At 32.8% G+C, this 14,181-nt stretch overlaps 1 protein-coding gene across 1 annotated transcript; it reads right to left on the bottom strand.

Moving 5' to 3' along the window:
• Positions 1 to 4,877: 4,877 nt before the first annotated feature.
• LOC138318124 (patched domain-containing protein 3-like) lies at positions 4,878 to 12,605 on the bottom strand. Its single transcript, XM_069260241.1, has 4 exons — positions 12,306 to 12,605; positions 7,494 to 8,491; positions 7,018 to 7,218; positions 4,878 to 6,594 (listed from the first exon to the last, which is right to left on the bottom strand). The coding sequence occupies exons 2-4, from the start codon at positions 8,482 to 8,484 to the stop codon at positions 5,015 to 5,017; spliced, it is 2,772 nt and encodes a 923-aa protein (XP_069116342.1). The 5' UTR covers positions 8,485 to 8,491; positions 12,306 to 12,605; the 3' UTR covers positions 4,878 to 5,014.
• Between the last annotated feature and the right edge of the window lie 1,576 nt (positions 12,606 to 14,181).

Raw genomic sequence — 14,181 nt, 5'->3', positions numbered from 1 at the left:
CAATACAGAGTATATATCAGTCAATCGTTTCTTGATATTTTCAAACCAAATTTCGCGACAATAGCAGTAAACCGTGAAATCGCGAAAATCTCATCCCTTAGAAAATAACCGGCAAAACGGTACTTATATTATATTATTCTTTGTTTGTTTCTTATCTTGACTGTTAGCACGTAGTGTTGCTGGTCGTATTTATTACATGTTTATATCTGTTTCAGTTTGTTATAGCTAATGATCCGAAATCATTATTGTTTTATATCATTGGTCATAGTTAATATGACGATCTATTGAGGATATACTCAGTTAAAGATGGCTTAAAAATTCCAATTTTAACATCATTTTGGTTATCACGCGATGTCTATCCCGTCACATTGTCAGTGATATTTTTACGAATTAGTGTTAATCAGGGCAAAGAAATAAGAAAATTGAAATATCTGTGTCAACAGGTGACCGACATATCTATAAAAATGTAACTAAGCTTTGTCAGGCAAATAGCTTTGATAGAGAAGGATATAGGACTTTGTACCCGAGAAACAAATAGACATTTTTGTATATGTTACCATTTAAACATTTCTTGTTATTGTTTACAAAAGCTGCACGGATCAGTGGTTTGGACTTTGCTCTTCGTGTTTACTGGGATTAAGTATCCAGTCGAAATAGATCACTCTGGTATAACTGATACCCTTTGTTGTCAATGCTCTTTATTCCAAAGTCCACGTTTCAAGTGATACTAGATACTTAAACATTCTTTTCTTTTATGTTTTTCCTGTTGTATATGCAGATTTGTCAGACAATGCAACCCTTGCATCACAGTGAAGAGTATGTGGGTACTAAAGCAAGTGAATGTGTAAAACGCGATGCATCATGATTACCACAAAGTCAAGTATGAAAAACTCCTAAAAGATGTACCATTTTTACCGAACCATACACTGCCAACTTTGTGCCGTTGCACGCTGACTTTTCGATGATAAGGGAATAAATTAATATTCATGAGTAAAGAAAACCAAAAAGTAAAACACAAAAACGTAAAAGAAAAAAGGTCTTGTAAATGTTCGATTTACTTTTTTGTTTTTTTTTTTTAATTTTTTTTTTATTTTTTTATTGTATGTAGGTTTTTTTAACTATATCTATAAGTGATGAAACATTCTTTTATCTTTGAGGATGCGGATAAAAGCAAGAATATTTTCATTTATGTTATTACGTTGATAGATGGTCGACTGATGTGTTTCTTTAACACACCTCCTAACAATGTGACTTAAATTATATAGTTTCTCTTTGTTTCCCATCAGTCATTACCCAGATGAAACAAAACAAAATTTTACTTTGCATAATGTTGACCCTTCTGTACGTACTTGTAACTGTCCTTAGTAGAAGTTATGGCCTTGGGTAACTGATATCCTACATAATGTATGTTTTACCATAGCATCACGCAAAAACATAATTCTAGTACATCAACCTTTTCTCACATATCCTACACATTTTTGATAATTTCCATTGCCTGGAATAGGTGTCCGTTTAGCTTCACACTAAAATTAGCTCATGACACAAAGACGACTTATAACAACACCGACAACCATGAATAATATATATATATATATATATATGTACCTATACATCTGTACGTGGTCTGCGATTGTATCCAGTATTGATTTTGTTTTAAGACGGTGACATAATACCATTCTTACTCAATACATATCTAACATAGTTTCCAGGGCTGTATCTCATGGTTGCTTTCTGCCATCGTGTGCCTTCAGCACTTTGTCAAAGAGAAAGTCCCTATTTTGGATTTTTTTTTCAGTTTAACTCTTTTTACACATAATACACTACATTACTCTCCGTATACCTAGATTTGTTGTATTGTTTCACAGATCTTACGTACCATCACATTAAATTAACGACCTAAAGGTGATATTAAAAGTACATTTGTAGATAATCCTACACAATGTTTCCGTGGCTGTAAATCGGTCTGCAAACATCTCTTAATTTATTCATGTGACCTCACCGAAAGGTCAGTATGCCGTAAAAACCTAATTCCTACATCCATTGTTTATATATATATATCTGTGGTCTTAAAAGAACGTCATTGAATTATCTATAAGCGTATAGGTATTACATAAGAAAGACATGTGTAATTACTTTGGAAATGATTGACAGTTGAGTGTTTGGTGTCCCTATTGTAAAGGTACATTGTACTTAGTCCCAAGTAGTGAATTCACTTCAATGAGATTTTTAACGATGAAATTGTGGTATGGTAGGAGTTTTTCTAGAGTCACCACCAGAATATTTAAAAAATCACTTAAATTAAGCTTGGTCTTTTGTCTCTACAAACTAAGGGGGATAATTTGGTAAAGAACTCTGCTGAGAAAGTCTTATCAACAACTTAGGGTCTGTTGACAAGTCTAGAAGCTTTCTAAACATTTTGTATATGCCACCTATGTATGAAAGAAGGAGATTTGAATATTATATGCCAACGGCATATATATTGAAGCATTAGATATGATTGATATATTTTGTATGTTGATAATTGTGATAACAACAATTTTACTAAAATTAATTGCGAGACAGGGATACTTCTTTAAATATTAGAAAATGCTGGAATACTATTATACTTATGTTACCTCCCAGCTTGCGTTTCTATTAAGTTCTATAAAGGTCTATCCCTAATCTATTTAACTGTATCATGCTGATATATTGATCAACTATTGACAGAATTGTCAACGAAAAACTGCATTGACAGCATTGTCAAAGAAAAACTGAATACTTAGTTACTCAATTATCTGAAAAAAAAAGAATAATTCTATAATATAGTTCAGCATTATCATATAATAATTCTGTATCTTCTAATTATTATTTCCTTTAAAAAATAGAATAAATGAAAATATTATTTTTTCTTCGCGAATTTCATTATATAAACAAAATAAGAGCATGTCATTGTATCATGAGGGTAAATATTAGATTATATAAGTATATCTTCGACATGTAGGGTATATAAAGTTTACATATTATCACCATCGGTTAGCCTCGTACTCAGTTCAGCCTACTCTCGGTCGTGGTTTTAACACTGGTTTCCTGAGTGGTATAGTATACACGGAATGACCTCCCTTTAACTACTGTATCCATCAGCTTACGTTAAAATGTGTTTGGTAAAATCTACACCCTTGATATAATATTTCCAAAGCAAATTGAATTATCTTCATATAATTATAACTTTACAAATTAATATATATTGATCTCATAGAATATGGATTTGCATTAACAAGCAAACTAGCAATCATAAGTTGAATGAATGATAATCATAATTTATTACATTCTAGATAACAAAACGTGTACAAGATATCACAAATATGAATGAATCCTTTTATAAATAATATAAGCATGATATAAACTGTAGAATAATTATGACATTGTACTTTTTTTTAGAAATTTAAACTTTTGATAGAATAAGTTAAATCACTAAGTACTTGATTGTTTGTTGTATTTGTATGGTTATGTGGTAAAAGTCTCTATCTATATAGCTAAAGGCATACAAAGGCAACAATGTTTTATAAACGTAAAGTATATAATGTTTGAATTTTAAACCAATATCCTGAAATACTCGAGTTACGACAATGTCAACCTTCTGTTTGAATCGCTTAAATTCTCTTATCTATATAGCAAGAAAAAGTATGACAAAGTATATGGATATATCGTATCATCATATAAATACAAATAAACACAGTATGCTACTTTCACAATGTTTAAATCGACTGAATGGATTTGACAATGCGTTTAAAATGTAATACTTTTTACATAATTGTAATTTTTCAAAATCAGAATGATCTGGTTATCTTAAGGAATAAATAAATACGAAATGTCTGTACAACATTATTTCATCTATGGCTATCTTATAACCGTGATTTAAAATAAAAACAATACACACAGAAAATATTTTACATAAACATGATTGGTTCCTTGGCTTCTGAATGACATCATTATACCAATCAAAATAAGCACACACATCGGTATAATCATTTTGGGCAATACGTATACAGGCAAAATGTCCCTTTTCGAGTAAATTGACCATGACCAGAAAGGATCTGGACCTGAGATTAATCTGAATATGAAATTCAAGGAAATGTCAGGTCAAGTTCCTGACACCGAGTTATTTTTTTTTCTGATTTTTCAGAATATTTTCATCACATAAATAACCGAATTTTGATCTGAATTTACCTAAAGACATTTTGCGTGTTTAGCCTTTAATATTAATTCATCAATTTCATATTTACATACCAGAGAATTACCTTCCTGTGTCGTTACGTTCACAAAACACATAGCATTAAACATCTATCAGTATGGACATAAAAATCTTTAATATGTAAATACAGGGTAAATGGTTTTCATCATTTTCCTCCAACCTAATATTTCCTCTCATTTAATGCCATTGAAAATATATACATACATTTTGTGTTACAGCAAAATGAATAGAAGTTTGTCTGTATAAAAAGAGTATTTATCACAGATGGAAATAGACTAGACTAACATATTCGATAATAAATCCAACAAAAGTTCGTTTGTAAAGTATGAAAACACATTAAGGTAAGAGAACTGTATAATGTATAATGCTTTAGAAATATTTACAATAACGCAGAATTAATGCACTGTAATAATGCTGGTTTTTATGCTTTCACATGTTCAGATGAAAACGTATCTGAAGAAGTCATTTCATTATTAACAACGCTTTTCTAAACTGTGAAATGAATTTGTAGATCACAACTTGGCTTCTTGGTTTTATTGTGTGCACTCATTTTACTGCATTGTAGACTGAAATATTATGATTTTTGGCAGTACTGCAAAACTTTTATTTGACTTTGTAAGATAGCACCTATGCAATTCAGTCGAAATGTTAGCTACTTTTGCTAGTGAATTATATTAAAAGCTTTTCTTGGTTAGTCTCTCAGACAATTACGGCACATATAACTTTAAGCATTAGTGACGTGAAGTGTTGAGGCTTTCTATACTGCACTTTACCTTTGAAACATTATAAATGTGTAGCTATGTGGCCATTTGTGGATAAGCTATTGTCTAATGTCATGGAAACACTATGTAATTCTACTGGTTGATAGGTGCCATTTTTGTCCATGTCTGGTTCCGCTTTGTCATGACTGTGGTCCTCCATTGATCCAGCCTTATCACCATTTTGCAGTTTCCTAGGCGTTGAACCATTGGCGTTGATTTGGTTGTCTACTGGCCCACTTATTGTCTGAATACGAACCTCGTTGTCGGCTGACGAGGGTGTTTCCTCGGTCACAGGTCCAACCCATGAAAATATCACCGGAAGTAATAATAACGCATGCCCTAGACCGAATACCATGACGAGAAACATTAATTTAAAGAAACTTCTGAATATATACGAGGATGAAAATGCAAGAATAAATATCCCCATAATCGATGAAAGAGCGGCGTTTATGATTGGGCCACCCGACCGATTCAATGCATTGTGAACTCTATCTTTTCTCGTTGTGCCCTCAACAGTTATATATGCATGACAAATATGTGCACTGAAGTCTACAGAAAATCCTATACTCATCACAATGTCGATCATAGTAATAGCACTCAACGTAAGGTCCCAATAGTACATAAAGCCAAACATACCAGCACATATCATTACCATGGTAACGGTCACGCACGCGACAAGTAAAGGATGTGGCATGAATACTATGGTAACCACAAACATGGCGGCTATTGCCACCCCGACTGTTGTTAATGTTATCTGAAACACGGAAGCATACTCATCAAAAAATACAAATGGCCATGAAAAACAAACAACTGGTAAAGGGGAATTGTATGCTACCTCTCTCATTCGCAACATTATGTTTCCTTGTTGTGCTGATTCAGGCAGATTTTTCGTAAAAACGAAAAACCTAGCACCAACTATATTTGTTTCATTATCATTGAACACCACATCATTAGCATGGTCTGTTCTGAGTATTAGAAATGCCTTCAGGCCGGTTATAAATCTCGCTTCACTAACATTACTGTAGAATAAGGAACTCTTGTAATCCGCGAGCCAGTTTGATCTAATGCTTGGATTGATATCATCATCAGTCACGGCGTCTGAAAACAAGTCGGATATTTGATTTTGAGTGGTAACATCAGAATAGTTCAATGTCTCAGTAATTGTAAATCCTATCGTAATTTCCGTTGTGAAGTGATCCTCTTGGAGCTTACTGTGTGTATAGAAGTAAGAATCTTTTGTCACCAAGTAACTGAGTAATAAACCCCTTTTGAAGTTCATTATTCCATAAACGGTAGCTGCAATATACGCGATAAACATTATTATTATGCCGACCTTTGCCAGTGGATTTTTCACCAGAAACTGAAACAGGCGTTTCGGATATTTTTCCAAAGGACTTTCATTGTCTTTCCTATTTCTAGGGGGCTGTCCGCCACAACAAAATGTATAGCAAACAGATTTTCCTTCCGCTCGTAACTCCTTGCGAGGTTTTATAGGGCGGCATGTACCACAATGATTATTTCGGTTAACTCGTCGCTCGTTGATTACCATGCATGGTACAAAAATAGCCAGTTGGTTCAGGTAGCAGAAGATGACAGCAACTCCTATAAAAGATAGCGTGATTTCATTTTATTCGTATCTTCCATCTTGAAGATATGAGAGCCAAAACACTATTTTAAAGACAAACATATAGCTTTTCTACAATTGAAACAGTTTTATTTTAAGACACAAAACGGTACAATCTAACTTTTGAACTACATCTACTATAACATTTACAGCTGATATACAGTGACATGCATTACAAGCTACTGTTTGCGTTCTTTATATAAACAGATACATATTATTGGTGCACTGATGATACAGCTTACATAAAAGCTAAATTCACATACATGTATATACAAAGAAGATTTTATATAATGACAGCTGTACACTTGTAACAAATAATAGAGTTACCGGATTCTGCTCAGAATTTCAATACAGGTAGAACTTATTGCCTACTTACAAAAATATCTAACAAAAACTCTTACCAGCGTATATGCAGAAGTTCCTCACACTGATGAAAGAGGCAGATGCTCCAATGGCGAACGCCAGAAAGTCGGTCACTGATGTTATGGTTATAGCCACGCCCCCTGTTCTCAATGTCTCCTTGATCTTTTCTTCTATAGACGATTTCGACGAGCAGTCGGCCAGACAGGACATCAGAATGAACATATCGTCAAGACCAATACCTGCGAGTAGATAGTATCATTTATTCAACAACGAATGACGATATAGGAATCTTTATTGTACTACAATACAACAAAAATATCATATAATATTACACTGTTTTAAAAACATAAACCCATTATGAGAAATACTTTCAATTAAAACATGGTAAATGATAAAAAATAATGAACTAAATATCAAGTTCAGATTCAGGCTATATCATTTTGTAATGTCTTCTGTCCAAACTAAATTATATTTTGATAATGAAATGACTTAATTTCCAGTCCCTATATCTTACCTATGATCAGAAAAGGAAGTGTTCCTACGATAGTAACAAAATCGACACCAGTTAAACTAACCAGGCCGAAGGCTCCGAGGATTGCAAAGCATGTTGCAAAAACGCCTGCCCGACCTAGATTTTGTCTGTCGGAAACACAGTCACCCCCGGAAGTGGCGATGCCAGCATACGTCAACATCATAGTAAAGGTAAGTGCAAAGAGTAAGACATCTCCATTCACATTTTTGTCTAATTCAGTATCTAGAGATCCTGAGGTTTTATAAGCAATATCCATAAGAGGGGAGGAGAAAGAACCTAGTACTTCTATCAGTCTTTCTTCCCAGGCCGTCGACCATTCTACTGCTGTTACCGTGTCCTGACGTAAAAAGATATATAGTCTTACCATCTTAGCGGAAGTGAGGTAGCCACCTGATGACTGTGCATCTCCAAACAAAGCACTAAGATATTCAAAATCAAACAGTGGATAGTCTATGGTATTTGAAGCCATGGCTGTGCGGAACGCTGTACTGAAAACAATGTCCCCGTCCACAACGCATTTACCTCTTCTAAGGGCACAAATATTCTCAAGAAAAAGGGTAGAATAGTTACTTGTTATGCTAATATTGTCTTTGATAAAATTATATATTCTTTCCACTTCGTCCACGTATTTTGTCGTGAGAATATTAGAACCATCTTTTGATCTTAATATAACATCTGCATACATGTTCTCCTCCGTTAGACTTTTCCCGTAAAAGTTGGTCCCGGACTTATCTTCGGTGAAGATGGACTGGACGGTCGCTCGATCTGCCTTAGACTGGCTGTTCTGTGGGGTATACAAGGTTTCGGTGTCTGTTTCAGTTTTTACCCAGATTAGTCCAAGTCCCAGGAGACTGTTGATAGTCACACAGGCTATTAACACATGCCAGGGGTATCTCGACACCAGCGCTCCATATTTCACGAAGGGCGTTCCAAGTATGTCCTCCCATTTTTTATAAATTCTGGTAAAATTCATGTTGGTTCTGAAAAAATGGATAAATGGAATGTTTTTTTTAATATGATTACAATATATATATATATATAATGTGTATAAATATAAGTATATTGAATTATTAATTATTCTACTATGTAACTCACATATAAACAAAAACAAACAACCTATATATATGAACATGTTTAGTTTGAGATAATTTGATATCGTTGTGACCATGTATTCTTAGATGATTATCACACTATATGGTAGTTTCACGATATTTGCCTATCGCTGTCGATTAAAGCATATGAATGCCTTTGAATCATCATAGTTATTAAATGAAGCCCCCTCTTTTCTGATTGGCATGTAATTTATGGCATCTAATTTATATTGTTTAACATATTATAATGATATATTCAAATCATCACATATGAAAGAATACTTTACCGTTTGTTTATGTAATAAGTAAGGTTTGTTTATGAAATAAGTAAGGACAATATCAAGATTATGTATTTATTCAAAATTTCTTGAATCTAAATTAACTTCATCTCATTCAAATCCATTGATATTAATGATATATCTTCAATGATAGTACAGTTATTTTATTACTAAAACTTGAATATAATATCCCTGACTGGATCCAAAAATACATAGGTGGATGACCACTGGCAAATAAGCCATTATGGACATTTAGGTCTGTATCCTATGTGTGGATAGATCCAGTCATTTATATTATATTCTAATCTCTAAATTATGATTATATATATTTTGAAAAACAATAAATTTCGCACATAAGTATATTGGAGATGATATCTTAAATACTGTCCTTATCCCAACATTATTCATCAATACAATTGCTACAGTATATGTTCATGAATATGTTCAAAATTAGAATTTTGTTGAATCATATGTATATACTCATTGTTACTAGGAGAAAACTAATATAGGCAATGCCTGTTGTTTGATCCTTTTTCGTTATTCGAAATAAAATTTGTTGAAATAAAAAAAAAAATAAAAAAAAAAGAAATAAAGCCTTGTATATAAACACACAAAAAAATCAAATATTTACATTCATATTTATTTTACGACACACATAAGATTGTTTAATGATTAATGCAATATTTAAGGTTATGTTAACATGTATGTGATAAAATCGTCGAAGGATTTAAATCAGATTTATACGTAAATCATGTTGATGAAATTAAAGTCATTCTAAAAATATCACATAACAGGTTCATTTTATATTTTGTAAGATACAAATTTAAGATACACCAGAAAATATTTGAATTGAATAAATGAAATAAAATCTATTACTTACCTACAAATGTAGCTATGACGTTTTAAATAAATCAATTATCAATATTTACGTTAAGGCAACATATAAACATGCGGAAAACCAAATGCAGATATGAAAATAAGCATTTATCTTTTCGAGTGAATTCGATTAGTTCCACAAGAAGTCAATCGTGTGTGGGTATATCATATTGCAATATGTTTATTTTGGTATAATGATATCGATATTCATTAGTAGCACTGAAACCTATTAATGCGTTGATAAACAAATAAAAAAATCGACATTAGGTAAAGTAACAGATTTGGTGATTGAAATCAAGTAAAATAAAATGAAACCATACAATGCCTTCCATTGGTAATTCTGGATTTGTTTCAATAAAATAGACTATTCTTGAAAATGCCGGAAGAAACAATAGCAGTTGTTACTCTTTCATAAAGGAATTATGAACAAGTAACGTAAGTGTTGTCTTTGATGTCGTTGATCCATTGTATACGAGAATAAATCCGTAATAAGCTCAAAGAACGATAACTCTGTGTCAATAGGTATTCGGTACATATGTTACCCACTTACATGATACTGTATATGTTTACACAGAACAACAGGATAAAGGCCATTAGGCAGTCTACCAAAAGATCGTCTAATTTAAAATGAATTTCAAAGTACAAACTTGGGGAGCTGACTGGTAGCAGTTAACTGTTTCTTAACATTTACAGTGGACACAACTGAGTTTCATTTGCTAAGAATGAAACATCAACACCCGTATCATTTTTTCAGTTCTCGACCACTTTAGGGGACAAAAAGTGTATTTTTTTAAATTTTTATCTGGTTGCAGTACACTCATGAATTACAGATATGACATAAACATACATGCGTAATGTTTTGTAATATAATGACAACATAGTCAATATATAACAATATATACATATACGTATGTAATACGGTATACTATTCAAGTAAGAGATATGCATAGAGCTAAAAACTAGCCACGCCCGGTTCAAAATACCACTTATATGATATAATCCATAACGCGAGCAGCAGTTAGTAATTGTGCCTCTAACCTTGGTATTAAAACGTAGATCCTAAAACTTAATCCATATCACGAGAGACTTCTATGTCACGATACCCCTGTTATAACTTTTGCGTACTATTTTACTCTATGATTGCCATTCTACGCATTGTTAGTAAACACCTAAGCAATTGTTAGTGTATTCCTACCAAAAAGTTGTTAGCAACCACAAAAGCAGTTTGGTTCCTTTATTAGATTTTGCTTGAGGTTTGGTTATTTCGTCTATGCGCTGTGTTGGCCCGTACACTTTTCAACATTAACATTGCTCTCAATTAATAACATTCCACTTTTGCGTTTCTAAGGAAACATAATTATAAAATTCAGATATTTAACATCTTTATTCAAATGAAAAACTAAGTGCCGCTGAGGCAGTATTATTACATAAATAATTCTTCAAAAGTTGATGTTACCTTAAGTGGCACTCATTACTTTAACTTCTCCGATTGAGTAAATAGAGAATGTATGCATGGTCAGTGTCTTAAAATATAAGCTTAACGACTCTGACCATGTTAACTTTTAATCCTGCAACTTTCATGAAATTAAGCTGAAAGATGCCAACACTTTAGCAAATATGTAAGTCTTTCAGAAAATGTTTCGTCTCGGAAGTAGGTCAAACAACAGTCGAATCGGCGTACTTGCAGGAATTCAAAACAACATCTGTTAATACATGTGGTAGGTGCATTTAGACAATATCAATGCTGGTTGCACGATAAAAGAGTTTACAAAATATTATTTCATGCCTCAAATGACGGTTATAGATTCTCGACTTTAAAATCACACGACTTGGTAAGTTCTCATGTTGCTGCTTTTTTCGGATTTACACACTAAAATTTACACATACATACATAACATGCATCAATCCGTTAGATTGTTATGCTAACTAGATATCTTATTATTTTAACTTACCCAATGCACAATATTTGATATACTATACTGTTAAAGAAAAGTGTTCACAACACACGATTCTTCAACTTAAATGACCACTATAGGCCTAGGTTTTATCTCGACTGAAACACTATACATTTGTATTACACATGTTAATGTTACTGCTTTTCGGATTCAAACGCCACACATACATACGTACACACACATTCGCGAGCATATGCTAAAAATAAATCGATCCTCATATACTTGAGGCATTGGAACTAAATATAAACAGTCGACTATGGGGCACTATTCATATTCCATACAATGTATGTACATACACTCATGAATGACAGAAAGCAAACAGGCTTCGAGAATTAAACACCAGGTCGTATACATGTACATACAACGAAAGAAACCAAATCTGCTTCGAGAATTAAATGTCCAGATCATTCGATCATTCTATTTTTGAAACTGACAACTGTCAATCTATGGGCGTTTTTTTAGGTGATGACTCACGTTGTTTTATGTAACATAAAATCCAAAAGGATTGATGAGAAAACGAAGAAGTCGGTTCTTAAAATCAATGGCATGTGTAAAGTTCATACAGATAACACGGATAAAACATCATATATTTACCTTTGACGACTGCAGCCGACAGACCCTCATGGAATGGGAGTTCCCTAGCTGCTATTCACACATTACATCAGTCTCGTTACCCTGGAAACACTAACGGTTAATACGTAATAAAATCTCGATAGATTCTAGTGAAATTAGACCTCACACGTGAATAACTACTTCCGGAACATGTGCCGTCGGTACAATAACAATGCTATTATGGTGTTGAGAACCACGACTTTACTACATGTGTCTGTCTATTTTAAGAGTCTAATTCCTAACGGCTGTGGGCAGTGTTTAATACACATGTACATACCCCATGTCGTCACGCTTCAATGAACACGGCACATATTTTGAACCATTCAACGGTAGATGTTGTCCATCCTGTGCATGTGTACTATCAAATCAATACTTGCGGGTATAGTCAATACCGGCTTTCTCATTGTTTAGATTTCCATTACCAAAGGTGAGGTAGAGTTTTATTTATATCATGCTCCAGATATAAAGGATCTGAATATATATACATGTATATATAGGAGATCAAACGAATTTAGAATAATCTGATGCCGCGAGCTGTAAGGCGAGTGTATGGAAAGCCATAGTTGCCTTATATTAGAATGTCCCTTACATGACACGATATTGTCTTAAATGAGTGGCATATCAAATTATCTAACAGTTTGATCTTATTTCTTCACACAAAATGTATTGATAGACACAATATGACGTCATATAAATCACAATAGTTTTATTACACATGTTACTTAGGATGATTATGAGGTCAAAAGAGATTAAGCGAAGGTGGAATTATATATACTGATAATAAATTGAAGCTACAAAACTTTAAAAATGAGAATGCACATGGACTTAACTTGTTTGTTTCGACTTCCACATCATAGTTAGTATGCTATATATGTGGTCTCGCCAAAGTAAAGAATAAATAGAGGATATTCCTTGTTTCTTTATGAATAACAACTCTATTTCTTCAGGTGGGGTGCAAACTTTCATATTTTTTCACTCGTGTTTTGCTCTCTTTCAAATTTCTACCTCACAAGATGAAGTATAACTGTTATTCATCAAGAAACAAGAAATATTCTATTTTTATCATTTTACGTCTCTATATTCTATGTCTAATCTAGGTCAACTGATACTAGCACTAGCCGCGATTGTCAAGGTTACTAATTTAGTTCCACACACGGGGCACACATTTGGAGGAAACGCATCCAACAGTTGAAAATGAAAAAAAGAAAAGATGCACGTAGTTTTATATTTTTGATTTGATATTTCAAAGATGTATTCCTGCCAAAATGACATTTTCACTGTAAATTCTGTGTTCTGATTGATCAATATTGCAAATCAAAAGTGATATTTTCACTCGGGTGAAAAATACCATATATGTACCACAAAACGTTATTATTCACTCTGAAAAATGTAATGAAATACCTCATGTGAAATGAACACTGGTTTCAGATCATATAAGTACCATTTAGTTCAGCATGTTCTTTATTGCACCACAATTATAAAGCTTTCACAAAGCATCTACAGATCTTATAAATGATCAGTTCATTGTAACAATGTAGCATAAAACATCAATAACTGTCTTTGTATTCTTTTGAGATATTTTTATTACTTAGAAAATATATTTAAATTCCCTACTGGTTTTATATATTCGTTTGTGTATTTTATTCACAGCTTGATCTGTGAAGTATAAACCTAAATCCTTATAGTGAACTTAACGGAAATAACTTACAAAATGAAGTGGTTATTGAATTTAACTATTCTACAACGTTACGTTACAAAAACTATTTTACATATTCCTACCACATCTTAAAGTTCTATGCGGAATATTTTTGATAATAATATTTAGTATTGCTACTAAAATTATACATTACTAAAAAAT

Source organism: Argopecten irradians, chromosome 3 (genome assembly GCF_041381155.1).
Source record: "Argopecten irradians isolate NY chromosome 3, Ai_NY, whole genome shotgun sequence".
Classification (NCBI taxonomy): Eukaryota; Metazoa; Mollusca; class Bivalvia; order Pectinida; family Pectinidae; genus Argopecten; species Argopecten irradians.
Note: the sequence above shows the minus strand (reverse complement) of the source record. Positions and strands in the feature narration are given on the sequence as shown.

Excerpts from the sequence above, each read along its gene's own strand:
- LOC138318124 (XM_069260241.1), bottom strand. The coding sequence starts at position 8,484 with ATGAATTTTACCAGAATTTATAAAAAATGGGAGGACATACTTGGAACG. Across the intron at positions 7,219-7,493 it reads ACTTCCTTTTCTGATCATAG|GTATTGGTCTTGACGATATG; the intron begins GTAAGATATAGG and ends ATCTACTCGCAG. Across the intron at positions 6,595-7,017 it reads GAACTTCTGCATATACGCTG|GAGTTGCTGTCATCTTCTGC; the intron begins GTAAGAGTTTTT and ends TATCTTTTATAG.